The 27,494-nt window shown below is 44.2% G+C and overlaps 1 protein-coding gene and 1 long non-coding RNA gene across 2 annotated transcripts in view; both read left to right on the top strand.

Moving 5' to 3' along the window:
- Window positions 1-11,295: 11,295 nt before the first annotated feature.
- On the top strand, window positions 11,296-14,050 carry LOC113622659 (uncharacterized). Its single transcript, XR_003433607.1, has 2 exons — window positions 11,296-12,195; window positions 13,565-14,050. It is a non-coding gene; the product is annotated as an uncharacterized LOC113622659 (long non-coding RNA).
- Window positions 14,051-23,298: 9,248 nt separating this feature from the next.
- The window catches only part of EGLN3 (egl-9 family hypoxia inducible factor 3), a 28,407-nt gene continuing 24,211 nt past the window's right edge, over window positions 23,299-27,494 (top strand). The window contains exon 1 of the mRNA XM_027111038.1: window positions 23,299-23,958. Coding sequence (XP_026966839.1) covers window positions 23,602-23,958 — 357 coding nt within the window. The 5' untranslated portion in view covers window positions 23,299-23,601. The remainder of the gene's footprint in view (window positions 23,959-27,494) is intronic.

The raw sequence follows: 27,494 nt of genomic DNA, 5'->3' as shown, positions 1-27,494 counted from the left end.
TATCACCTCACACCAGTCAGAATGGCCATCATCAAAAAATCTACAAATAAATGCTGGAGAGGGTGTGGAGAAAAGGGAACTCTCTTGCACTGTTGGTGGGAATGTAAATTGATACAGCCACTGTGGAGAACAGTATGGACGTTCCTTAAAAAACTAAAAATAGAACTACCATACAACCCAGCAATCCCACTACTGGGCATATACCCTGAGAAAACCATAATTCAAAAAGAGTCATATACCACAATGTTCATTGCAGCTCTATTTACAATAGCCAGGACATGGAAGCAACCTAAGTGTCCACTGACAGATGAATGGATAAAGAAGATGTGACACATATATACAATGGAATATTATTACTCAGCCATAAAAAGAAACGAAATTGAGTTATTTGTAGTTAGGTGGATGGACCTAGAGTGTGTCATACAGAATGACGTAAGTCAGAAGGAGAAAAACAAATACTGTATGCTAACCCATGCATATGGAATCTAAAAGAAAAAAATTGGTTTTGAAGAACCTAGGAGCAGGACAGGAATAAAGACAGAGATGTAGAGAATGGACTTGAGGATATGGGGACGGGGAATTGTAAGCTGGGACAAAGTGAGAGAGTGGCATGGACATGTATACACTACCAAATGTAAAATAGATAGCTAGTGGGAAGCAGCCACATAGCACAGGGAGATCAGCTCGGTGCTTTGTGACCACCTAGAGGGGTGGGATAGGGAGGGTGGGAGGGAGACGCAAGAGGGAGGGGATATGGGGATATGTGTATATGTATAGTGGTTCACTTTGTTATACAGCAGAAACTAACACACCATTGTAAAGCAATTATACTCCAATAAAGATGTTAAAAAACAAAAGCAAAAAACCCCCAAAATGATGTAATACAAAAATAGAGAAATTAAAATAGTTTACCCATATTTCCATCACCCAAAGAAAAGCACTGCCATTTATATTTTGGCATACATTATTTGAAGTTTCAGATTCACACAGAATTTATTTTCATACTTATGTTACAAAAGTGGGATTGACAGTTTGCTTTACACCAGGAACTAACACAACATTGTAAATCAACTATAATTCAATTTAAAAAAATGGGATTGGGAAAAAAATCCTCCTTTTCTTTTTCTGTTTCATATATTTACACAAGTTCAAAATGATATTCACAGCATCTTCTAAATTTTGGCCAAGAGTCAAAAACAATGTATTTAAACTTTGGAGCATTCCCACATAGACAGGAAGCTGACACAAACAGTAATTGGGGCAGATGCCCAAGAAGCAAAGAGCCAGGAAAATCAGGAACATCTGAAAGGATCTTCAGCCAGTTTATAAACTTGGAACAGTGGGACCTCCAGGCTGAGACATTTACACCAGAGATGTGGTACCATCTAACTGGCATCTGTCCCTTCTATTACAGTTATAAACCTACATCATCATTTTTAATAGCTACATAGAATCATGTAACTTACCTAACCAACATCCTATTGCTGGATGTTGAGGTTGTTTCCAATTTTTAGACAATGCTGCAATAAGTATTCTAGCATGGATATCTTGTAACAAAAGTTTTGAATGTTTCTCTTTCCTGAAAAATTTTGAAATTAACCACTTTACCACACGTTTTACACTTGTGGGCATCTATTTTGCCGCACATTCTTAAGTTCTTTAAGATGCACTTGTGCAGTCATTTTAGAAAATGATGGTTATCAAAACAATAGCATGTTGTTGCATCGTGAGGTAATGGCAGCTCTTTAAAAATTCAAATAAAGGTGTTTTTGCGTATACTTCAATATATTATGCCATGTTAAAAATATTCTCTGTAATTATTATTGGTAAGCCTCATAAGGGTAATTTTTGTCAGTGTGCAGCTCATTTTGGCACTCTAGGAAAAGTTGGAATAAGCTCAATCTCCTGTAGGGAAATCCAATTTACACAAAGTTATGTGTCCATAAAAAAACAGCACAGGGAACTATAGCACAGGGAACTATATTCAATATCCTGTAATAAACCATAATGGAACTATAGCTGGAGGGGCTTCCCTGGTGGTGCAGTGGTTAAGAATCCGCCTGCCAATGCAGGGGACATGGGTTTGAGCCCTGGTCCGGGAAGAGCCCACATGTGGCGGAGCAACTAAGCCTGTGCACCACAACTACTGAGCCTGCGCTCTAGAGCCTGCGAGCCACAACTACTGAAGCCCGCGTGCCTAGAGCCCGTGCTCCGTAGCAAGAGAAGCCCGCGCACCGCAATGAAGAGTAGCCCCTGCTCGCTGCAATTAGAGAAAGCCGTGCGCAGCAAAAAAGACCCAACGCAGCCAAAAAAAACCAAGAAAACAAAAACAAAAACCAGCTGGACTGTGATCCAAATGACTGTAATGAAGCCAATATGATATGTAACAATAAAGTTTTCTCTAATCAAATTGAAGTGAGCTCCAAAAATTCTACCTAGAAGAAAATTCTCAAATGTCCTCAAATGAGTTCTAATAGCAGGATTTCCTCTGTTTGGAAAAGAGAATTCTCTTTGTTAATGCATTTGGGTTGATTAATCTGAGTTTGTGGTATGACCCAGAGGCTATATATAACAGTTAGAAGTAGCTTTCTGGGGAATTACCTGGTTGTCCAGTGGTTAGGAGTCGGCGCTTTCACCGCCAAGGGTGCAGGTTCGATCCCTGGTCGGGGAACTAAGATCCCACAAGCCGTGCAGTGCGGCCAAAAAAACAAAAACAAAAAAGAAATAGCTTTCTGGTTACAAGTATCAGAAATCAGTTCACGCTCTGAAGCTAAAATGGGAAATTTGTTATGGGAATACAGAGGTGTCTTGTCCATGGGGTCTCGGGGAGGTTCTGACACAAAGACCTGGAAAGCTGGGCGACCATTTGCACGGGGTATGCTCTCTGCTTCTCCTTAAACAACAGCTCATTCTCTCTTTCCCTGCACGCTGGTCTTTCCTGACTCTACTGTGGGAGAGGATTGCCCCAAAGCTCAACCACACCCTTTACAATCCAGCTTTCTGAAGAAGGAAAGTCAATGGCCCCCAATTCCAAATTGATAGAAAAGGAGATGCTGACTGGCCCAGGCTGGCTCAGATGACTGCCCTGACCCAACGGACTGTGGCCGGGAGGCAAGAACACAGGGCACAAAATGGCAGCTCAAGGGGCCACTGTGAGCTGGGAACATTCTCAGAAGAGTTCCCTGTGAGTATGAAGCTTAGGAGAGGAGAGTCCTAGAGAGTTAACAGCCATTAGATTCTAGGTGTTGATTAGAAACACGGGAATAGACAAGACCGGGCAATGAAGTTTTAGCTGGGTGGCATAAGGAGGGAAGGAATCCTGAAGACTATGACATGAGGGCTGAGCCAAGGAAGAGGAGCCATTTCTCCCAAACTGACCCTGACTTGTTAGGGAGAAGAACTCCAGGGATGTGTCAAGAGCTGCCAAAGGCATTTTCTTTTATTTATTTATTTATTTATTTTTGCGGTGCGCGGGCCTCTCACCGCTGTGGCCTCTCCCATTGCGGAGCACAGGCTCCGGACGCGCAGGCTCAGTGGCCATGGCTCACGGGCCCAGCCGCTCCGCGGCATGTGGGATCCTCCCGGGCCGGGGCACAAACCTGTGTCCCCTGCATCGGCAGGCGGACTCTCAACCACTGCGCCACCAGGGAAGTCCCAAAGGCACTTTCTGCTTGCTCTTCCTTTCTGGAATTTATGAGGTTCCACCTGTGGGCTCTGTGAATTTTTCACCTTGACTAATGATGCCTCGGTTATCGAGTCCGGGGCTCCGCCACACGGGGACAGATCCAGGTTTGGATGGGATCTTGAAGTCCACACGATAGTGGGGAACATTTTTACAAAATTATAAATTATAACATATGAAATTATAAATACAAAATAAGTTACAAGGTAAATATTTATTTGGAATGAGACAAGAAATGACAGTAATTATAAATTTTTGAAAGTTAAATACCACAAAATCTAGAAAGTCACATAATTTAAAAAATTAATTCCTTTAAATACGTCTAGAACACTTTTCCCTCATTTTTTGACTTCATACATTTTAATCACCCCTTCATACGACAATGATTTTGTAATAATCATTTTCCATAGAATACATAGAAAGGTAATTCAATCTTTCCTTTAGTATAGTTGTTTAAACTTTCAAAAATTGATAGTTCAGAAAGGTTTTTTTTCAGCATCACAGAAATTCTTGATGATGCCCTGTGAGTGTTTAAGATTGTTGTCAGATCTAGGAAAACCATCAGGTTTCTTTCCTATATGAGCTGTAAAATTCAGCCAGCCCAGCTTCTGGCTCCAAACATTTCAATCCTGCTTCTCCTCCACTAAACACAGGCATCCAGTCCTGGGCTCTGTAGCATGCCTTTATCCTGCAGGACAGCCACTGGCTCAGCTCTTTGGTGTCGGGACCTCTCACACAGGAAATGGCTGGGGAAGGGGGCTGGTCTTGAACAGGCTAGTCACTGGGGTGGGAGAGAGCCAGGTGAGGATGTGTCTTAAGGTAGGTAAATCTGAAGAGGAGATGACAGGCAGTTGAGGGAGTCCCTGCTAATGACTTCAGATTTTACTGTGAGACAAAGTTGGTTATGAGAGAGAGCAAGAGAGGTTAGGGGTAGGGTCATCAGATCTAGTAAGTAAAAATAGAGGACATGTCAAATATTGCATGGGACATACTCACCCTAAATTGTATTCATTGTTTATCTAAAATTCCAATTTAACTGGGCATTCTGTAGTTTGTCTCACAGCCCTAGGTGGGGCCTTAAGAGAAAAGTGAAGCTCTGGAATCGTCATTGAGAGGATGAGCGAGCTGACCAAAGATTAGTACAAGGAGGGCTTAATTGAGGTTAGAAATCAGAAACCTCCTGGTGGTGGTTGAGGTGTTTCTCTAACGGAGCTCCGACGCTCGGGTACATTGGTATTCATACAGCCTATGATTACAAAAACGAGATATAAAGTATATGAGAAAAGATGGAATTCAGCTAGCTTTCTCTTCTTTTTATGCCCACTATTTGTGCTTTCAGTAAAACCAAGGCAGCAGAAATTTTAAAAAGAAAGATGTGCTGATTATAGATTGGCATCCAAATCACAGAATATATTAACATAAGAATATTTTATTCTATGCTTCCCAAACATGCCATAATATATTCACCCAAAGAAATAAATCCCAAGCTGCACAAGCAAATTATAAACAAATGATAGAAGATGAAGCTTCCTCTCAAAAGAGGCTAAAGAACAGATAATTTAGAAAGAACAGATTTTATTGGAACGTCAATAGTTTTCATGACACAGATACTTAAGCTACTCGTTTTCAACATACCCATATAAAGAAAATTATAAAAGGATTTTTTTTTTAAAGAAAGGATAATTTGACAGATGGAGTCTTTTTATGGGATCAGTAGAAGTGATAAAATTGAATAAATTACCAAGATTTTATCTCCATTTCTGTAATTCTCCCTAAAGATTTAGAGATGGCAGATTGAATCAACTGGGAAATAAATTTGCATGTTTATAACATGTCTAAAATAGGAATTAAAGACAAGAACTTCTATCCTGTTTTCAAGAGTGGTTTGTCTTGAGGAAACCTGCTTGTATGAGATCACACATTTCCTAACCAAGTATCAGCGCTCATAGAAAGGACCTGCACCGCCAAGGTTACACAAACCCGGGTTCAGTGAACAATTTACCGTCTATTATTAGAATCAGTGTCAAAGGACAAATAATAATAATGGAGAACTAAAAAATATTGGGGCAACTCAAAACATGAACTAAATTCTATGTAATTTTATATGTGAGATGATTGTCTTATGGCCAGGCTAGACTAGATTTTATAATGTAAACTGAGCAAATCATTAAAAATTTAGGATGCTTTATGCTTGTGTATCTAACTGTTCTGCAATGTATTTAAAGCAGGACAACCCCCATCTCCAACTAAATCCATGGTGGGTAAAAAAAAAGGATTTTTAGGGTTTATTTTCCTATTGGGTGTTTTTCCTCTGTGTAGGATCCCAATTCCAAGTTTGCCTGGTTGCTCTGTGTGGATGAGAGATGTGTTGAGAGAATGTGTCCCCAGGGAAGTAAGAAATTGGAAAGAAATCAGTGCCTCTAAACTAAGCACATTGATGTCTTCCTTTGAGGAAACATTAAGATGTCATTTGGATAAAACATGGCTCTAGAACAAACATGTTGTTGACCTGGCTCTAGAGCGAAGCTGAGAACACGGTAGTAGGTGCGTTTTTCTTTTCCTTCTGCCAAGAGCAGAGCACATCTGCCAGCCCAGTTCACCTGGCTGAGGGCACATCCTACCCTCACCTGGAGACCTGCTGGTCTCTTCTTGGGCTGCCCAGCCAATGTCTTGCTGTAGCAGGGGACACTCGCTTCTTTATTGATGGCGTGGAAGGAGTGAGGCCTTGGAATCATACTGGGTATAAATCCCTATGCCATCACTCACCAACCATGTGACTTTGGGGAAGTCACTTTTCTGAGCCTCAGTTTCCACAGCTGTAAAACAAGGATGATAATTTGTAATTTGCAGAGCTGCCATGAAATTAAATGAAGCAGAATATGTACAGGCCGTAGACGTTTCTGGCCTTCCTAGCGAAGGCACTGGCTCAGTATAAACGCCTCTAACCCCTCTTCCCCCCAAGTCCCCCACTGGGTTGCTTCAGTTCTGGTGCCAGGTTCTGAGAACAGCCTAATTCACCCTCCTTTTCTTTTTTTTCCTTCTCATCTCAGTGTCACCTCCTACCCTGGCCCCTCTCCAAATCCGGTGTCACGTGACATTGTCTGCCTCAAGCTTTGGGGATGTTCCTAGGCTAGGAATCTCAAGGGCGTCTTCTCTCTTTCCTTGTCCCTCTACACCTACTCCCCGACATTCTGACTTAGTGATCCCATCCATATTTGTGGCTTTACCTCATCTATAGGGAAGGCTCTCAAATCCATTTCATGCCCTGACTCCTCAGGCTAGGCTCTGCCCTCCCTGTTCCTAGATCTCAAGCATAGCACAGGGAGATCAGCTCGGTGCTTTGTGACCACCTAGAGGGGTGGGATGGGGAGGGTGGGAGGGAGGGAGATGCAAGAGGGAAGAGATATGGGAACATATGTATAGCTGATTCACTTTGTTATAAAGCAGAAACTAACACACCATTGTAAAGCAATTATATTCCAATAAAGATGTTAAAAAAAAAAAAAAAGAGGAAACTCTACCATCTGCACTTAGCCATTTTGCAGACGCAGCCTGTGAAGGCATGTTAACATCACCTATTTATTGAGCACCTAGTGGGTCCATGTCTCTGCACCCGGATACAACATAGGAGGGAAAAGATGTGGTTCTTGTCCTCAGAGACTCCTGGGTCAAAGAGGGTTCCAGTGCCAAGTACGTGCACAGCATAGCTATAAACAGGTACCACTGGAAATAGAAAGTGATTTCCATGTAAACACTATGTCACTGTGGCTTTTAATGCTATCAGTGGAGCCAAGAATAAACCATTGGCAGTACTATCACATGGGAGAAGATAATGGAAAGAAAGAAAGGAGGAAGGAAGGAAAAGAAGAAAGAGAAAGAAAAGAAAGGAAGGAAAGGAGAAAGAAAGGAAGGAAGGAGGGGAGGGAGGGAGGGAAAGAAAAGGAAAGGAAAGGAAGGATTTAAGAACAGAAAAGGAGAGCAGCCGTGAGAAAAGTGAAAAGCAGGGGTCTGTACAATGAATGTCTCCTAGTGGAACTCCCATATAATGCTGAGTTTCCTCTACAGTGTTTGCACCCAGGTGTGTTACACTTCTGCCTGAAAAATTCCAGGGACGGGAAACTCACCCATAAATACTCTTGGAGCCCATTCCATGGTGGACAGTGATAATTATTAGAATGTTCATCTAATAATGTAGAACCTAGCATTGCCTCCCTATCACTGTTTTCATTGGTTTTGGTTCCCCTCTCGTTCCTAAAGCCAAGCCACACTTCGCTCCCTGGGCTTCACAGCCTTCACCATCTGGGCCCTGTCTAGTTCTCCCACTTTATCGTGTGCCATTTCCTCCTTCGGCGCTGTTTGCTGGGGCTCCTTTCATTTCTAACACACCAAGCGCGTTCCTGCCTGAGAGCCTTCCGACCAGAGCTCTGTCTCCTGCTCTCTGCGTGAAATTTAGGCTTCAGCTCGAGTGCCACCTCTCTAGAGGAGCCTTCCCTACCAGCATAGCTAAAATAGCCCCCTCTGGGAGGCTAAATTTGATGACATTTAAAAAAAAAAACCCAAAACCCTGATGACACAGCACCTATAAGCTAAGTCAAAAGCCAATAAAAAAATCTGGGAAAATATTTGCATATTAGGTATTACATGGCTAATTTGTTATTACATGGCCTTTAAAACAGAAAGGCTTTCTACAGTTCAGTAAGATAAACACCAGTTGGGCTATTGGTCTAATATGAAAAAAATGGGCAAAGGATATGAACAGTTCACGAAACAAACAACCAACATATGCTGCTCAAACATTTATAAAAGTACTCAAACTCACCTATGGTAAAAAAAAACGAAAAGAGAGAGAGATACTTTTTTTATCTATCAGATTGGCAAAGATAATATTGTATCAGCAAGGTTATGGCAACAGTAACCCTCATATCCTGCTGGTAAGAGCGTAAACTGGAAAAATTTTTATAGAGGGTGATTTGATAATATTTATCTAAGTTACAAATGCACAAACCCTTTCATCCAGTGGTTTTTACTCCTAGAAATTTGCCCTACAGTTATGCTCCCGAGTGTGGAAATTGATATGGGTACAAAGGTACTCATGGCAGTGTTGCATGTAATAGCAAGAGGCTGGAAACAATACGTGGATCAATCAACTGGGGAATGGATAAGTAAATTACAGTGCATTCATACAGTAAAATAGTACGCAGTTATTAACAAGAATACGGCACATGGGTGGCACTAAGGTGCATTGAGTGTATTTTGTATTGGCTTGCAGGCATTTTTTATTTGTTTTTTTTTTTTTTTTTTTTTTTTTTGTACGCGGGCCTCTCACTGTTGTGGTCTTTGCCGTTGCGGAGCACAGGCTCCGGATGCGCAGGCTCAGCGGCCATGGCTCACGGGCCCAGCCGCTCCGCGGCATGTGGGATCTTCCCGGACTGGGGCACAAACCCGCATCCCCTCCATCGGCAGGCGGACTCTCAACCACTGTGCCACCAGGGAAGCCCTTGTTTTTTTTTTTTTAAAGAGAGCCCCTAAAATTGTATCAGCTTCAGGCCCTACGAAACCGGGATATTCCCCTGCAACACAGTGGGGAAACAGACACATTCCTGTCAATGACAGAGGTTTGCTCCACAGTGCTGGGAGGGGGAGGAGGATATGGAGGGATATAGGGGTGCGTGGGGATGGATCAGAGTGTGAAAAAGTTCCACAGGTGTCTACTATATATAAAATAGATAAACAACAAGGATCTACTGGATAGCACAGGGAACAATATTCAATATCTTATAATAACATACAATGCAAAGAATCTGAAAAAGAACATATATATATATCTGAATCACTTTGCCGTACACCTAAAACTAACACAACGTTGTAAATCAACTATACTTCAATGAAAAAAGAAGTTTCCCAGGTGATTCTGATATGCTCCACCCCTTTGACATTTACTACTACTCTGTGTTCAACCGCAAGTCCCCAGTGTTGTACAGCCCTTCCCATGTCCTAACTTCTTTTAATTTTTTAAAATTAAAAAAAAATATTTATTTTTTGGCTGAGCCATGCAGCATGCAGTATCTTAGTTCCCTGACCAGAGATCGAACCCGTGCCCCATTTATTTATAATAAATAAATATTATTATATTGGGTCATCACTGCTTGCGGGCTTTCTCTAGTTGCGGCGAGCGGGGGCTACTCTTTGTTGCAGTGCGCGGGCTTCTCATTGCAGTGACTTCTCAGGCTTCTCGTTGCAGTGACTTCTCTTGTTGCGGAGCACAGGCTCTAGGCGCATGGGCTTCCGTAGTTGTGGCACACGAGCTCAGTAGTTGTAGCTCACGGGCTCTAGAGCACAGGTTCAGTAGTTGTGGCGCACGGGCTTAGTTGCCCCGCGGCATGTGGGATCTTCGCGGACCAGGGCTCGAACCTGTGTCCCCTGCTTTGGCAGGCGGATTCTTAACCACTGTGCCACCAGAGAAGCCCAGAAGCACGGAGTCTTGACCACTGAACCGCCAGGGAAGTCCCCCTAACTTCTCCTTAAGGCTTCAGAGCCACTCGCACTGTCAGATGAAGACTGACCTATGCAGCTAACGTTCAGGTGGCCTCCATCCATCTCATCGACCTCCCTGCCTTCGTCAGCCTAGTCCCCTCGGCCCTTGAGGTGACCGTAGGATGCTGGGACCAGCCATCCTAACTCCAGAGTGGCTTCCTTTCCCGGGCTCTTCTGACCTCTGATTTGAAACACAGCTACTATTCACCTCGTGTTTAACGATAAGATGGCAATATATCACCCGAAATTTCCAGATCATCCTCGAAGTCTGTCAGTTCTGGAGGCAAGACGCCTCTAAACAGTTCTCATCTTCTAAAAATCACATGGCTATCCACTTTCTGTTTGTCTCCTTTTTGCCAGTTGTCAGAGAAACACGTGCTGCTGCTTGGGAAGTTTGGAGAAATTTCGAGGAAGGTAGAGAGTAAACCAGGCTGGCAGGAAAGACCCCAGTTACATAAATCAAGCAGTAAAGTATATACATGGATATGTGTAGTTGTATATACATATATATGTGTGGTTATATATAGATAACTATAGTTTTTCTTAAAAGTGAAGGAGGCAGAGAACTCTGAAAAATAGAGGGCAGACTCAGAAATAGCTCCACTCTGTTTAGTAGGACATGATTCCTTTCACTTTCCTAAATGTCCTCCTCCCCTCCCCTCCCCCTCTCTTCCTCCCTCCCCCCCTCCTTCCATCCATCCTTCTAATGACTAAAAACAGCTAAAAACATTCTGTAAAGCTTTTTCATTATTAATATGATTATGAGGTGTATCTCAGCCTCTGTCTTCACCTGATTTGCCTTGAGCCTTATAAAATGAAGGCACTCTGGGCAGTCCCCACATGGAAGATTCTAATTCAAATCTACAATGATTTGAGGAAAGCAATTTATTTTTTTTAAAAAGTGAATTGAACCTTGAATACAGTTGTATTGAGAGTGAACAAAAGAGATATGGAAGAAGCCATCCACTCTCCATCAATCAAGGAAGTTTTGTCAGAAACTCCACCCTCCGTCACCCTCCACTTCCCTTCCTGGTAGGAGCCAACACCCAGAAGAAAGCAGATGTATCCCTGCGGCTGACTCAGAACTCTCAGGTTAGAGAAGAGAAGACGGGCCCTGCTGCGTGCATCACACGGGAGAGACGCAGGTCTGCTTTGGGTAAAGCCTCAGGCTCTTGAGGAAGGAAGCCAGGAAGGTGTATCAGCAAAGCCCCCGAAGATTCTGGGCCTGTGATGAGGACCACAGAGGGGACCCGGCACCAGAACTCTGACTTTAGCCTCCTAGGGAGCTCACCAGCTTGTCACCTGGAGAAACTGGCAAAAGACAGCAGCCTCCACAGTGCGTTCCTTATGGCCTGGACAGCTGGCAGAGGCCCTGGGGCACTTTCCTGATGTCTGGGAACAAAATGGGTACACGAGTGTTCCAGAGGTTCCTGTGAAGACCTGCAACTGGGCAGAAGTACATCAAAGGCCTCTCAAGACGATCGATTGGACAGGAAGTCTCAAAAGGCATCTTTTTTTTTTTTTACTGAAAAGTGGTGGACGCTCTGCTGAAGGATGAGAGTTCTTTCAAGAGAAAAATAGGCTCATGTCGTTGTATTTGCTGAAGGGTTGGCCCTTCAGGAGACGTGATGCTTACCACTCCCTCTCAAGTCCGAGCCCCAGTGTCTCCCCACAACGATCTCCAAAGCCTCTACCTGCTCTCTCCGGTGCCCACCCTCCCATCACATTCTCCACACAGCTGCCAGAGCCATCTTTTTATTTTGGCTGTACCATGAGGCTTGTGGGATCTCAGTTCCCCGACCAGGGATTGAACCCTGGCCACAGCAGTGAAAGCCCAGAATCCTCAAATGAAAAGGAAAATGAAACCATGCTCCCTCCACAGCTGAAAATTCTCTAACAGCACTTGATATCATTTTATGAACATAAATGAATAAACAAAGCCCAGGGATCAGCAGAGATGTTCTGGAATGGACCACAAAGTAAGTATTTCAGGCTTTGTCCATTATGGTGTCTGCTGTGCTGTTGTCCCCCAAAAGATGGGCTGCGCTAGAGTGAAGCAAGCCAGTTATCCAGTGAAACAAAGTTAAAGGAGATGGTCACTCTCAAGGCTGTGAAAGCAGCCACAGAAACACATAAAGAACTGGCATGGGGCTCCCCTGGTGGCGCAGTGGTTGGGGGTCCACCTGCCGATGCAGGGGACACGGGTTCGTGCCCCGGTCCGGGAGGATCCCACGTGCCGTGGAGCGGCTGGGCCCGTGAGCCATGGCCGCTGGGCCTGTGCGTCCGGAGCCTGTGTCCGCAACGGGAGAGGCCACATCAGTGAGAGGTCCGCATACAGCAAAAACAAAAAAGAACTGGCATGGCCATGTTCCATGAAAACCATATTTGGCCCCCAGGCTGCATGCACCAGGTTCTCAGGTCAGAGTCTGCATTTGCTCATCCTCTTCCTGGAATCCTCTTTCTCAGATTTTTGCATAGATGGCTCCAAGTGCTAGCTGACTCAGTAAACAGATTAAATGTATATTTGGAAAATCAGCGAAGAAAGAGCTCTAAAAATGAGAAAATATTTTGGAATGAATTTGATTTTAGATATTTCCCCCAAAGTATTCAAGTAGTTCTTACAGGGGTGAGGGAAGCAGAACTTCATTGACATTCTTTGCACTTACTTTAAGCCTTGATTGGCTTTTTATATTTTTAGTTGCCTGGGGGGGGGGGCGGGGGCGGGGAAGGGGGGGGGCCCCCCTAATCTTGTCGTGTTTAAAGCCTCTAAAGTCTCAGTGTGCCCCTGCTGCCTCCTTTTGGTCACTGTGGCCTCAGGTCAAGTGTTGCCTTCTCAGGGAAGGTTTCTCCAACCAGTGACTTGCTGGTGCCTCTTCACCACCTATTACGTTCTGCTGTTGTGTTTTCTCACAGCACATAATCACTGTCTGCAATTATTGTGCTTTTTTTCCTTTAATTAATTTATTTTATTTATTTATTTATTATTTTTGCCTGTGTTGGGTCTTTGCTGCTGCGCACGGGCTTTTCTCTGATTGTGGCGAGTGGGGGCTACTCCTTGCTGCGGTGCGCAGGCTTCTCACTATGATGGCTTCTCTTCTTGTGGAGCACGGGCTCTAGGAGCACGGGTTCAGTAGTTGTGGCTTGTGGGCTCTAGAGCGCAGGCTCAGTAGTTGTGGCACATGGGCTTAGGTGCTCCGCGGCATGTGGGATCTTCCCGGACTAGGGCTTGAACCCATGTCCCCTGCATTGGCAGGCGGATTCCCAACCACTGTGCCACCAGGGAAGCCCCTATTGTGCTTTTTTATGTGCGTCCTTGTTGACTGTTTCCCTTTTGCATGTGGGCCTCAGAAGCCCAGGAATCCTGTCTGCCTTGTTTACTCTGCATCCTGCACCTAGTACAGTGTCTGGCACCTGGAAGGCATGCAAGAAAATATTTGTTGACTGACTCAGTGACTGAATGAAAGAGCTCAAAGCGTTTTACGTATGAGGTCTGATCCTAGTTGAAATTCTCTGCTTGTCCATCATAGAACCTTAAAAGTGACTTGGAACCCAGCTTGGATAACCGAATCAGCTTTAGCTAATGGACTTAAATCAATTTAGGCAAAAGCCAATCTGTCAACAGAAGAATTTGGACCAAATGAGATTTGGTAGAACATTTTGCTACTATATCATGGAAAGATTTCTCAGTTCTTTATCTTTTATCCATTTGGTCTGTTTTTCCAAAATGTTTGCTTTTTACTTTCTACTTCTTAGATTTTAATGAACTTTTGGCTGATTCTCTAGGGAAACATAATTTAAACATCCAACAATAAAAATTTTATTGAGAAAATCAGATTTCCTTGAGTTCTGTGCATGAATATAGAAACAGTTAAATATGCAGTGCATATATAACAGTTAAATATTGAGTGTATGGTGAACATCTGACTTGTGTCAGGCATTGTTTTGGGCACTAGGATTGCTGTGGTGAACCCATTCTGCCTTCAGACTCCTGGGAGGAATAGATGTAAAACAGATTCAAACCAAAAAAAAGTCAAGTTTTGATAGGCACTAAAAAGGAAATAAACAGGGAGCTGAGATGGGCGATGCCTCCTCTTGTTCGGGTGATAAGAAAGGCCTTATGGAAGAAGTAACATGGAGGAAATGATGAGAAGCTGCCTTTACGGAGGGTAGGGAAAAGTGTATTGCAAGGTGAAAATACCACATTATGCAGCGTTACTAAGGTAGGAAAGAGAGCTTGGCTTATTTCAAGAACAACAAAAAAAAGGGGTGTGACTGGATCACGGTGGGTAAAGAAGATGAGGCACAATGAACTCGTCGCTGGGGCTTCCTGGGCCACAGTAATGAGTTTGGATTTTAAGTGCAGGGGTTTCACAAAGCAGAGTGATGCCAGCTTATTTAAGCCTAAGGAAGATTGCTCTGGCTTCCATGTAGAGAACAGATTGATGTGGGGCAAGTGTAAAAGTGGGGAGCCCCGAGAGAAGGCTGTTGCAGTAATCCACTCGGGAGATGATGGCAGTCTGGAATGGTTGTGGCAGTGAGACTGGGAAGGAGGAGAAGTTGGAGGTACAACTTGGCAGTCGAATTGAGAGGCGTTGTTGGTGAGTCCAATGTAGGAACTGAGAGTAGGCATATCAGTCAGTGTCCAGCTGGGAGAACAGAAATCATTCCAGGTATTTCAAGTGGAGGGAATTTGACCTAAGGAATCAGTTACAAAAGTGTGGGATAGGTTGGAGGAACCAAAAGGAGAGGATGCAGTGACCTAGAGATAAGTATCTTCAAGAAGTCTTGGACCACTCCTAAGGCTGGAGATAAAATAGAGAAGTGCTGATGTTTTCAGAGCCCAGGAGTACCTGGCATCTGACACCGCGGGAAGCTGCAGATGCTGTCGGCACTGGCCACTGCCCCAACCGTGGATGCTGTTGCTGGAGCTGCTGAAGGCCACTGCCACAGCCACTGTCAGAAACTTGCTTTTAAAGGGGGGTGTCTCTCCCTCCCTCATTTTATCCAGTTTCCCACCAGTGCTTCGTACTGGCAGCATTTAACTCGGCCGGCTGGCAAGGGAGTCTGGGAGATGCAGTTCACAGGATCCCAGCCACCTCCAACAGAGCAGCACACAGAATGGCAGGGCCTGTACTTAGCACGAGCAAGCCAACGGCCAGCGCATGGAAGAACTAAAGGTTTGTTTTAAGTAGGAAAAACAATCTATATTTTATAAAAAGTATGTATTATATTTCTTTTTTTTTTTAACAAAAGCAATATGTGCCCGTTAGAAAATACAGGAGGGACTTCTCTGATGACTCAGTGGTTAAGAATCCACCTGCCACTGCAGGGGACATGGGTTCGAGCCCTGGTCCGGGAAGATCCCACATGCCGCGGAGAAACTAAGCCCGTGTGCCGCAACTACTGAGCCTGCACTGTAGAGCCCGTAAGCCACAACTACTGAGCCCACGTGCCACAGCTACTGAAGCCCGCATGCCTAGAACCCGTGCTCCGCAACAAGAGAAGCCACTGCAATGAGAAGCCCACACACCGCAATGAAGAGTAACCCCCGCTCTCCGCAACTAAAGACCGCACACAGCAACGGAGACCCAGTGCAGCCATTAAATAAATAAATAAATAAATAAATAAATAAGGAAAACAATACAACGTAAAAACTTCCATATTCCCACCTACCCAAAAACAATCATTAATAACATCTTGATCTCAATCTCTCTCAAAAAGGGACTCTAACTCTACATTCAGTTTTGTAACCCACTGCACTAAATGTTTGCAATCAAACATTTGCTGGACGTTTACTTCGTTACAACTAGCTCCCAGGGTTGAATATTTATGTTCTATAAACATTTTCGGATTATAAATGTAAAAAAGGAATTATTGCCTGAAGACAAATTTGCAGTTTAAGAAAACAGTTCATGAAGAATACAGTCGTAAACTCTAATTTGAATATTAGGAGATTATTTGCTTAGGTAGAAAGAGAAAATAATTCTTTTAAATATAAGGTAGAATGTCAGGTCTTTCTTTAGACTGTTCATTTCCTTTTTTTGGGAAGAAGAAAACAGTAGAATTTCAGAGCTGGAAATGGAGACGAGCTTTAGCTACAGAATACACTAGAACTCTCCTGCTGCGCATCTGCCTGGTCTCCATAGAGTCAGACTTCTTGAGGAAGCTGGTCCTCTGAAGTGTGCAGAAGGGGTGACACGGAGACAAGGTGGCTTTAAGAGTGGGTGGTAGGGCTTCCCTGGTGGCGCACTGGTTGGGAGTCCGCTTGCCGATGCGGGGGATGTGGGTTCGTGCCCCGGTCCGGGAGGATCCCACGTGCCGCGGAGCGGCTGGGCCCGTGGGCCATGGCCGCTGAGCCTGCGCGTCCGGAGCCTGTGCTCCGCAACGGGAGAGGCCACAGCAGTGAGAGGCCCGCGTACCAAAAAAAAAAAAAAAAAAGAGTGGGTGCTAATTATTATGGCTACAGGGTGACCATGTCTCTGGTGTTATCTGTTAGAATCCTTTTGACAACTGGTAGCAGAAAACCGTGACTTAAATTGGCTTTAAAAATGAGGAAATGCATTATCTCACATAACTGGAAGTCCAGAGGTAGGACAGGCTACCGGAATAGTAAGATGAGCCGCTCAGTGATGTCACCAAGGTCCCAAGTTCTTGCCACACTCTGTTCTGCCTTCCTCCTGAGACTGGCTCCCTTCAGGGTGACTAGATGGCTGCCAGAGGCCACAGAGCTGCCTGCCCTTCTCCATGTTCAGCAAGAAAATTAGACCCTTCCCTTCAATACAAATTCTTTTCAAGCAGACCAGTGGTTCCCAGTACTGCTGCACATTAAAGTCACCAGGAGTGCTGTATCATTTATTTATTTATTGTGATTATTTCATTTGTACTTTATTATTTCATTTGTACTTTATTATTTATTAATTGATGATGATGATATATTATTTATTTGCTATTTTATTTTTTTAACTGCAATACCTAGGCCTTTTCTCTAGAAATATTAGTCTGGGGTAGGGCCCAGCTGGAGGTCATTTTTAGAAGCTCCCAGCTGATTTTCATGTACAGCCAGGGCAGAGAACCACTGGTTTAGGATGGTTTAGGTCACCTGCCCACCCCTAGACTAACAGTCACCAGGGAGGGTAATGCCATGAACTGATTGGCTTAGAAAAGTGGACCTCCAAGTGTGACACCCCCCCACCACCCCTGGCCCCAGTCTCGACCAGCAGAAACAGCTCCCAGGACCCCGTCAGAGATGTAGATTCTCGGGCCTCACCCAGGACTATGGACTCAGAAACTCCAGGGGTGGGACCCAGAAGTTTGTGTTTTAACAAGCTTGCCATGTGATTCTGATGGATACTAATGTTTGAGACCCACGGCCTGAGATCAGTCAGGCTCTTCTCTGGAGCTTGGGAGGAGATAAATAGGAGAACAAAATCGAGGTCTGTTAGAACGGTGAACCCCAGGACCCCGAGCCTTTTAACATTCCCTCCTCCCGCCGACAGACCAGAACAGGGCGGGGGATCCGCCACCTGAACCCCCAGACGCCTAGCTGTACAGAGAGGCCTCCCACCTGTGCCACCAAGCCTTAGCCACAGCAACAGGCTTCGCAGTGGGCCAAGCTAAGATGGGAAGAAAGCACGTGCTGTAGGTATCCATTCCTTCCTACCCTGGGGAACCTGGAAGTTTCTGTAGGTGCTAAAGGGCTGAAAAGACAGGCCTGGTATATACTCTCCTGAAAACCCTTTGAACTAATTTCAACTACTGTACAATTTCAACAGGATCCTGGGGGGGAAAAAAAGGCCATTCAGTAAAAACAAAAGCAATCTGAACACGATAAGGACTTTAGTTAACAATAATGTCACAATATTGGTTCATAAATTGTGACGAGTGTAACCATATTAATATCTGATGTCAATAGGGGAAACTGGGTATGCGGCACATGGGGACTATGTATAAATCTTCACAACTTTCCTGTAAATCTAAAACTATTCTAAAATAAGGTTATTTTAAATACAGCATATTAAGATGTGAAATTCTAATGAATGAAAACACCTTTGGAAAAAGCTTTATAAAATTAAGCAAAAAGAGTTCTTTAAAATATTCCATATTAATCTAAATTTGACACTGTTGTATTTTTATGATCGGTACCATGTTTTTAGCGGGAGAGAATGCTTTTTAGACGTTTTCAGCTTAAACAAAAGTTGAATTGGAAAATACTAATGAATATTCCTGATATGTCATACTTCCTAGGACCTGCACACAGCGGAATTATCAAAGAGCAATTGAGAGAGGCTTAAACTTGTTCATATGCTTAGAAATAATTAAGAACCAATCAAGTCCCATTCTTTGCCATCCCCTTAGACTTGGAAAGGAGTAGGATGGCTGGACTCCACAGGGAATGGGACATAATCCCATGCCTCTCTCTCTCAACCCAATTCATAGCAGTGAGCGCAAGCATAAGTTCCCTCAGGCACTCTCCTCTTGTTTCACCAGCTCCATTTAAATGAAATGGACATCTTGTGTCCTGAGGGGTGAGTCTTGCAATTGAATCCGGTGGATTGAGGTGTGGCTCATTACTGACTACTACTCTCAACAGACTGTACATCACTGAATTTATGTGGGATTCCTGGAAACACTGCGCCATAATTGGAACGGAGCAAGGAGCAAATCCTAATTTGTAGCTTGGAAGGTTCCTACCAATGTAGTCAACTAAATAGTTCGTGGTAAATTTTGCTTATTGTCCTTCTACACTAAGTATCAGTAAGGAAACCAAGAGTTAAAATTGTCATTGCAGGTGAACGTGCTATAATTAAGGGTTATAATAAAAAAGAGTACTTAAGGGCAAAAACATTGCTATGTCAAGCAAGTGGCTCAAAATGATCCCCACCCCACCCCCAATCTTATCTCATTTGGAATCTCTTAGATTTTGTCCAGCATTGTCCTACTCTCTCACTGTGTGAACTTGGACAAGTTCCTTAGCCTCTCTACTCCTCATTTTTGTCATCTTCACAATAGTGAAAATAATAATTCCTTGGTAGTGTTAGAAGAATTCATAGAAATAGTGTTTGTAATACTTTTAGCACAGTGCCTGGAATATATGGTGTTTAAAAAAGTGTTTGATAAATCAAAAAATAAGATCATCCTTGCCCACACTAAAGCCACTCAATGTAATGATAAACCTCTTGATAATATGGCATGGCAAAAAACAGAAAAGGATACTCAGATGCCAGCTTGGAGGGAGGGAAACTCTGGCACAGAAAGATGTTGAAGGGGTGAAAGAAATGTAGGTGGTTTTCATCGGAAATAAAAAAGGATGTGATGTGATGGAACTCTCCCAAATTACCAGTAAAAATGTAAAATGGTGCAGCTGCTGTGTAAAACAGTGTGGCAGTTCCTCAAAAAATTAAATGTAAAATTACTATATGACCCACTCCTAGGTATATACCCAAGAGAATTGAAAGCAGGCACTCAGGTACTTACACATACATGCTCTTAACAGCATTACTCACAATAACCAAAAGGTGGAAACAACCCAAATGTCCATCGGCTTATGATGGATAGATAAATGTCATATATCCATGCAATGGAATATTAGCCATAAAAAGGAATGATACATGCTACAACATGAATGGACCTGGAAAACATTATACTAAGTGAAATAAGCCAGACATACAAGGTTACATATCCTATGACTCCACTTATAGGGAATATCCAGAAAAGGTGAATCCACTGATACTAAAAGCAGATTGGTGGTTGCCAGGGGCTGGGGAAGTGCGGAGTAACTGCTTACTGGATACAGGGTTTTCTTTGGGAATGGTGAAAATGTTTCGGAACTGGAGAGAGGTGGTGGTTGCACAATATTGTGAATGTACTAAATGCCACTGAATTGCACACTACTTTTGGTGACTTTTACCTCATCCAAAACAAAAACACAAAAACCCCCATACATACATAAACAGGACAAGAGTTGAATGCTCTCTTGTTGTGGTTGAGAATACAAAAGCATTCCAGGCTTCCCCTTCCACTGACCAGAGATTCCTTTCTTGGGGAAGTTACCTAATGTCCAGCCCCTCTGGGCCCTGGTTTCCTCATCAGTAGGAAAATGAAGTTGGACCACCAGGATCCCTTCCGATTCAAATTCCAAGGCAAAGAAATTCAGCTTCCTTCTTTTACCCTCTCTCATCCACATGCTTGAAAAATAAAAATGACTGCGTCTGTACTGCAGATATACATTGGAAGACAATTTATTGAAATTAAATTACAGGGAAATTAATTTTAGTTATTAACAGGAAAAGTATTTTAATATTTATTGTGATAATGATGCAAATGAACGGGCAAATAACTAGAACAAATGCACTTGAACCATTAGCTTGGTGTTTGCCACTCTGATGTTCAGACGCCTCTGAGCCCGTGCATGGCTCCAGCCTGTCTGCACCCCTCGGTGTAATCACACACTGTGCTTTTTGCCAGTCACTGGATCTAAGGCTGCTCTGCCAGATGCAGTGCTGGCAGCCCCGGGTTGATTAGGAGGCCCTTGATTGATTAAAGGGTGTCCTTGCCAAGTAGGCAAGAACCAGTCCCTGGTTCTTCTAAGGGATGGTTCTTACTTAGAATACCTTTCTAAGCTGCCCAGGCTTTGCAACCAGAGTAATCTAGAACAATTGAAAGATTGCAGTCACTAAAACTTGCTCACAGACTATGGCTCTGGTGACACCTGAACTAATTGTAACTTTATTCTAAAATTATGGCAATATTATTTGAATAGCGAGCCAAATTTACCAGTCCTGGGATTTAAAGTCCTGGGTCCACATGTTCATTCTGGGAGGTGGGGATGTAATTTTGTGTATTTTATTGACCACTACCTCCTCCACCTTCTACTGCGGATTTCTGGTCCTCTGTAAATCCCCTTATTATTCCTAGGAGTGTCAGAACCTTCAGAAAATTTTCAGCCAGCTATCAAGTCTGTCATTTCCCCCCTTTTAAATTCAAGGATATCTACTTCTGAGGTCTACAACAAACCCCGAAGCTGCAAAAAACACAAGCCACTGCCTACCAGGGCCCACATTCAGGCGGCCTCGGACGGCTCTTCTCCTGCCCCTGAAGGAGATCACTGGATGGGGCAAGGTATTGTGGCTATGCACGGTTCCGGCACAAGTCGGGGAAGGGCCTTCCTCTCTTTTGGTATTGCAGCTCCATTTTACTCCTTGCAGCAAACGAACAGTCCCCAGGTTTCGAACCCAGTCCCCGGTCCCTGAACATCCACCATGGCTGGATAGGGAGGCAAAGCCAGGAAACAAGTATCCTACAGAATGCCTGACTGCCCCCTTCACTGGCCCCTGAGGTTTTGCTCTGAGCCAGTGAGCCAGGATGCTCTGCCTGACACTCTCCCAGTGACTTCTCTCTGGGGAGGCTCCCCCCACCTCCTTTCATGCAAATAGACCCTTGGGCAGGCTTCGTACAAGCCCAGACATGCCCCAATCCCACGTGGAGGTTGCCATGGCTCAGGGTCAGACACCAGGTTCCTGGTACCTATTTATTAGGCACTTACTATGTGCTACGTGCTGGGGGTCCAAGGATGACGGGCTTCTGTCATCCAGGAGCTGCTGTGGGAATTTAGATGGCAGCTCCTCGATGCTGACCAATCAAGCCGTTACCCCAGTTGGTGCACCTCCTGCCGAAAGGTCATACCAAGGGTGCCCACTATCACCATCTTGGCAGAGGTCCTCTTCCCTGTATAACTAGGAGTTTCACCAAGTTTCCCATGGACCACTTCTTCAGGTTCTTACTTGGTGACCATGCGCCTCTGTCTGCTTCTTTCCATCAGTAGCAGCAGCGTGCCTTTCCTGTTCTGCTCTTTGTTCTTGACCCAGACTTCACTCCATTTCTCCTTTCATATTTCTCCTCTCAGATGAAGAAAAGAGAGGGCTATGGGCAGGAGAATAAACGTGTAAACGCTGTAGGGGATTGTGTACAAAATGATACCTGAAAAACCTGTACATTCTCCTTCTTCTTCTTCACAAATGTTAATTGTACTTTTATCTTTTACTCAGTTTATTTAAACTAAAACACAGAGACAGCTCACCCATTTTTTTGTTGTTCAACTTTATATAAGCCCTAATGCATTGTAACTTACAACTTAATGTGAGAACTGTACATTCTTTTGTTCAACCTACATGAAGAGCCCAAGTGCAAACTGATGTAAAATTTAAAATGGCTTTGCACGCAATTTATGAATCTTTCTCTGGAGTCTGTTCTCTGGTGTTCGGTAGGAAAGGGAATTTAAAAAAAATTCATTAAGCAATCAGCTTACCTTTGGATAAGTAAAAAGTCTTGTGGGACATACCTGTGTTAGCTGTTACATGAGAATGTGGTGAATTTTGAAGGCAGACCTTCAGAACATCATATTTTAGTAGGAAACTTGAAAGATAAGTGGATGAAAACATTCAGGAAAGAAAAATACAGTATTTTTAGGATTCAGTGAGATATGACCCAGTATTTCTTCATTGTACGCACCCCCCTTCATTGAGCTCATGGGGCCTTGAAGATAGTAGGGGTCAGGGAGATGCTTGTTAATTTTATTTAAAATTGGATTCCTCCCAGTCTCTCAGTGTCTTTGCACCTCCCGACCTGGGTCAAACAGCAGAGGAAAGGGGAATAAGGTACCAGGTAAAGCTAAAACGAGATCATTGCTAAAATATTTGTTTGTTCCTGGGTTTATTATTTTATTCAAAAGCCTGGGAGGTGACCAGCCTAGAATGTGGCAGTAAACTGTGCTGTTAATCCATTTGCATTTTCGGAGTTGGGATACAGGTTTTCAAGTTTGTTATGGGATTTTATGCAAAACAATATGCAAATCGATGGCATTCTAAAAATGCCGTCTGTTCTCCAGCCCCTCTCCTGGTCACAAACAAGGGAGGCTGGCGCCGGGCTCGCCGGGCTCCTTGGGCAAGGGGTAAACCCTGCTGGGTGACGGGCCGGGGGGGAAGGGCTGTCCCGGAGGCGGTCCTGGGGCGGAGCCTGGGCGGGGCCCGTGACGCGCGGAGTCGGCCTGCTCAGGGGCTGGACCTCAGCCTCTCCCCGCCTGGGGCCGCCGCCGCGCCAGTGGTGGCTCCGCGTTTCCAAAAGGGGCCCTCCGACTCCTCGCTGGGCCAGTCCGGCGCTGAGTCGTGGAGCCCCGCACAGCTACCGCTGGTCCCTGAACAGGATCCCTGCTCCCCAGAGGTTGCGAGCAACTTTCCCCTCTCCCTGGTGCCGCGGTGGCTCGGGGACCGTGGCCGCCGCAGGTAGCTGAACTCCGGGCCACTCTCCCTGCGCCTCGGCTGAGCGCGCTCGCGGGTCGCTCTCTCTCCGGGTGCACGCTGGGGGTCCCCGAGCTCGGCTCTGCGGGCGAGATGCCCCTAGGACATATCATGAGGCTGGATCTGGAGAAGATCGCCCTGGAGTACATCGTGCCCTGTCTGCACGAGGTCGGCTTCTGCTACCTGGACAACTTCCTGGGCGAGGTGGTGGGTGACTGTGTCCTGGAGCGAGTCAAGCAGCTGCACTGCAACGGGGCCCTGCGGGACGGCCAGCTGGCCGGGCCCCGCGCCGGCGTCTCCAAGCGGCACCTGCGGGGCGACCAGATCACGTGGATCGGGGGCAACGAGGAAGGCTGCGAGGCCATCAGCTTCCTCTTGTCCCTCATCGACAGGCTGGTCCTGTATTGCGGGAGCCGGCTGGGCAAATACTACGTCAAGGAAAGGTCCAAGGTAGGACGCGCGCGGGTGCCCGGCCGCTGCTGCAGCCCGCGGGGACTGGGGACGTTTGGAGTCCGTGGTCTGTCGCCTTGGCAGGGCTGCAAGCCAACTTTAGTTTTTAACCAAGAAGCAAGAAGTCCGCCTGGTTCCCCCTACACCTCCCACTCCCCCGCCCCATGTTGGGACAGGTTATTAGAGACATTATGTATGGTGTGAGACATGAGAACTCATGATCTTAAATGTCTACTTTCAAGTCACCTAATATTGCCCGTCAGCCCTTCATTGTGTTCAGAGGGGATTCCAGCGAAAGCACTTTTAGAGAATTCTAGAGACAGTGTCATTTCACAGTGTGGCATTTGGCTTGTGGAGTTTGGCAGGTGTGGGAAGAGTTTGACCTGTGAAGGAGTAAGGCTCATCACCATCACTTTCTAGTGCTGCCCTTGGCTTTCTGCGCCCAGGACATTATTTGATCATCCACTTGAGTTGAAAATTCTCTCCTGGTGCTGAGCCCCAGCCCCCTTTCCTAACTATCAATTGCTGGGGAGATCCACTGAGAACAACCAGTTAAGTGATCAGAAGAGGGTAGTCAAGTACCTCTGGAAAGAAACCATGTTTTTGTTCAGATGGCCAGCAGTCACTCCCTGGGTGGTAATTTTTCTTGGAAACATTTACAGGTAGATTGGCAGAAATATGGGAACGCGGAGTACCATGATATTTGTGCGTGTACGTTACGTTGGGATAGTCGAGCTACTCAGTATTTTCTACAAATGATAATCCAGCACGTTTTTCAGGGCAGTTCTGAGAGTGATTTCGTACCTCTTTTTGTGGACTGGTCAAGGGGCACTCAGAACTGTAGACAAGTTTTACTTTAACACAGTGAGGCAAAACATACTAGCGTGAGAAGGAAGGTGAACATTCACCTATGTACTACTCTGTCACACTGTATGTAGTATTCCTCAATTTGTGATAAAACATACCATCGTTGTCTCATTTGTCCCGTAAACTAAGAGGAATACTTTTAATAAAGGGCAAGTGGTAAAGACTGGAAGTGTATAGAAATGAAGGGGTTGGATTGGGCGAGTGGAATAGAGAAGAGATTGCTGTATACCTTTCAAGCCAGGAGGACATGGTTAGAATATCTGAAAGCACTGTTTTTAATAGAGTGCAAATAAAGTAAATCTTAGAAGAAGATGCTGCTTCTTAAATTTTACCGTGATTAGGGGAAAATTCAGTTAGCCGGACTCTGTAGAAGATTGATGGTAAAGTGTTTCTTTACTCTTGTGGCATCGTTTTGGTGATGGAGTAGAAAGCCATTTGTCTTGATTAGTTTTGTTTTTGCACTTGTTTTGTAAATGACCGTGCCTTTGGGATGGGGTCAGGAGGGGACCAGCTATCCTCAGTGTTGAAGAGGTGTACATAGCTTCAACCTAGAACAGCAGGTGGCTTCTTATCAGTTTTTTAGAGTTTCTTTTAAATTTTGGTGTTAGGAAATTCACCCCTAGCATTCTAGGAACAGAATTTGCTCTGAGGGAGGGAGATCAGAATTCGTTGATAGAGGTCACTAACATATTTGAAAGTTAAGTTTTTTTGGGTTTTGTTCTTATTTTAGCTTTGACTTAATGGACAATGATAGGGTTTTAAGCTAGAATTTAACTCCACAAATTGAATGAAAAACACTGTGTACGTCTGGGTAAGGAAAACTAAAAGATCTCTAGAGATGATTTTTCAATTATGGGTTATCATCTGGGTAGAACAAATAACTTTTCAGTTAACCCTTTCAGAAGGTGACTGTGAATTGAAAAGAGAAAATTCATCTTTTTCCACTGAAGAGACATCTGCCTGTACCTTGGTTTCCAGCTTTCTTTTAGTGGTTTGGCACAAAGTTCTTTATTTCTGCCCTTTAGAAAAATCACCTCTAAATTGGGATATTCCTTGGCCAGCTAAAACCAAATGTAAACCAGGCTTGAGCAAACAATTATTATATGTACTCAAAAAAAAAAAGTTTGGTTTGTTTGTATAAAGAAGTCTCCTTAGGAATGTCTTGTAGCCCTGGGTCTCTTACTTGAAGTTCATTATTAAAGCATTGTAGAAACATATTCCATTTCTATATGATTTATATTAGTTCCACCTTAATTTAACCTTATTTACTTCTCTTCCCTCAACTGAGTGCCTTACTCTGTGCTGTTTCCCAGAGTAGTGATACGGACCCAGTTTCCTGCTCCATTCTCGAAGCAGGTATTCAGTAAAAACTAAATTATTAAAAGGTAGAATTTGTACATTTATTTTAAACATTTATTTGTAACTTTTTATTATGGAAATTTTCAAACATATATAAATGTAGAGAGGCTAGTATAATGAGCTCCTTATCACCCATTTTCAACAATTGCCAATATATACATTTACATATTTTCGACCAGTTTTTTTTTAGGTACTTTACATTTCTTGGTGTTATGCTTGTTAATCCTAATGAAATACTTTTTTTCCCTGAACTTTTAAAGGTCATTGAAGCAGGTAATAATGCTCTTTATCTCAATGAAACAATCGCAGAGGCATTGGAAATAGAATAGGAATATAGTGGACCTAAAATTGAAATTGTGGAAGGGTATGGAAAGAAATATTAAAGTGTTCCCCTCCCTGCCACAAAAGGTGTTAACTGATCAGAATTTATCTACCTCCGCTTTGTTGGAGAAAAATCCAAGGGTGTTGAGGACTCTGGGGCAGATGTTTCTATGATATACAGCAGTATGGTGCCCCCTAACTTCAAGCACAATCATTGCTTTCAGGCTATGAAAAGATTTCTTATCTGTTACTCCCTATTGGAGAACTTAGATCATATCCAAGATAAATATTGGTCCTAATTTGCTCCTTTTGCTTTGGCTGCCTAGATCTTGGACATGGCTGTTTTCCAGAGAATGTGTAATTTATAGGACCCAGAGTGCCTCTGCTTGCAGCAGAAGTTACTAACTCTAATAATAATAACTACCTTTTAATGAGCCATTGGCTCCGCCTGGTACTGTGCTAAGCACTTTTCAGACACTGTCTGACAGTCTTCAGAACCATAATCTTCGGCAAATTGAGTAATGAAATCATTTGTCCAAGGACACGAAGTCAGCAGTAAATGCAGTTTGTCATAGGGGTTAGGGTCTTGGACTTGGGGTGACTAACCTTGTGGCCACAGGTAAGTTGCACAGTTTTCACCAAAGGTGAAATGAGAGAGAATACCTTAAAGCTTTGGCGGGGGAAGGAGCATGAAATAAGACAGTGTACATAAAATTCTTAGCAGAATTCTGAGCCTTCATAAATGTTCTAAGGGGAGATTTGGGAGTCTAACCCCGGTCTGTCTGAGCCCAGAGTTTGTGTTGTTGACTCTTAGGCTCCTACTTACCCTCCTTTCCTTCCCTCCGCAAATGTTCACTCAGCATGGGGTACCGTGCAGGGGTGGGGATACGAAGGTGGACAGGCATCGGCCCTGCCCCCTAGAGCTTACATTCACGTGCACTTTTGAACTGTAGGATCCTCTAGCGCACACTTGATTATCCTCAAGCTTA

Source organism: Aethalodelphis obliquidens, unplaced genomic scaffold, assembly GCF_003676395.1.
Source record: "Aethalodelphis obliquidens isolate GAN/ISIS:26980383/991018 unplaced genomic scaffold, ASM367639v1 scaffold10, whole genome shotgun sequence".
NCBI classification, from domain to species: domain Eukaryota; kingdom Metazoa; phylum Chordata; class Mammalia; order Artiodactyla; family Delphinidae; genus Aethalodelphis; species Aethalodelphis obliquidens.
Note: the sequence above shows the minus strand (reverse complement) of the source record. Positions and strands in the feature narration are given on the sequence as shown.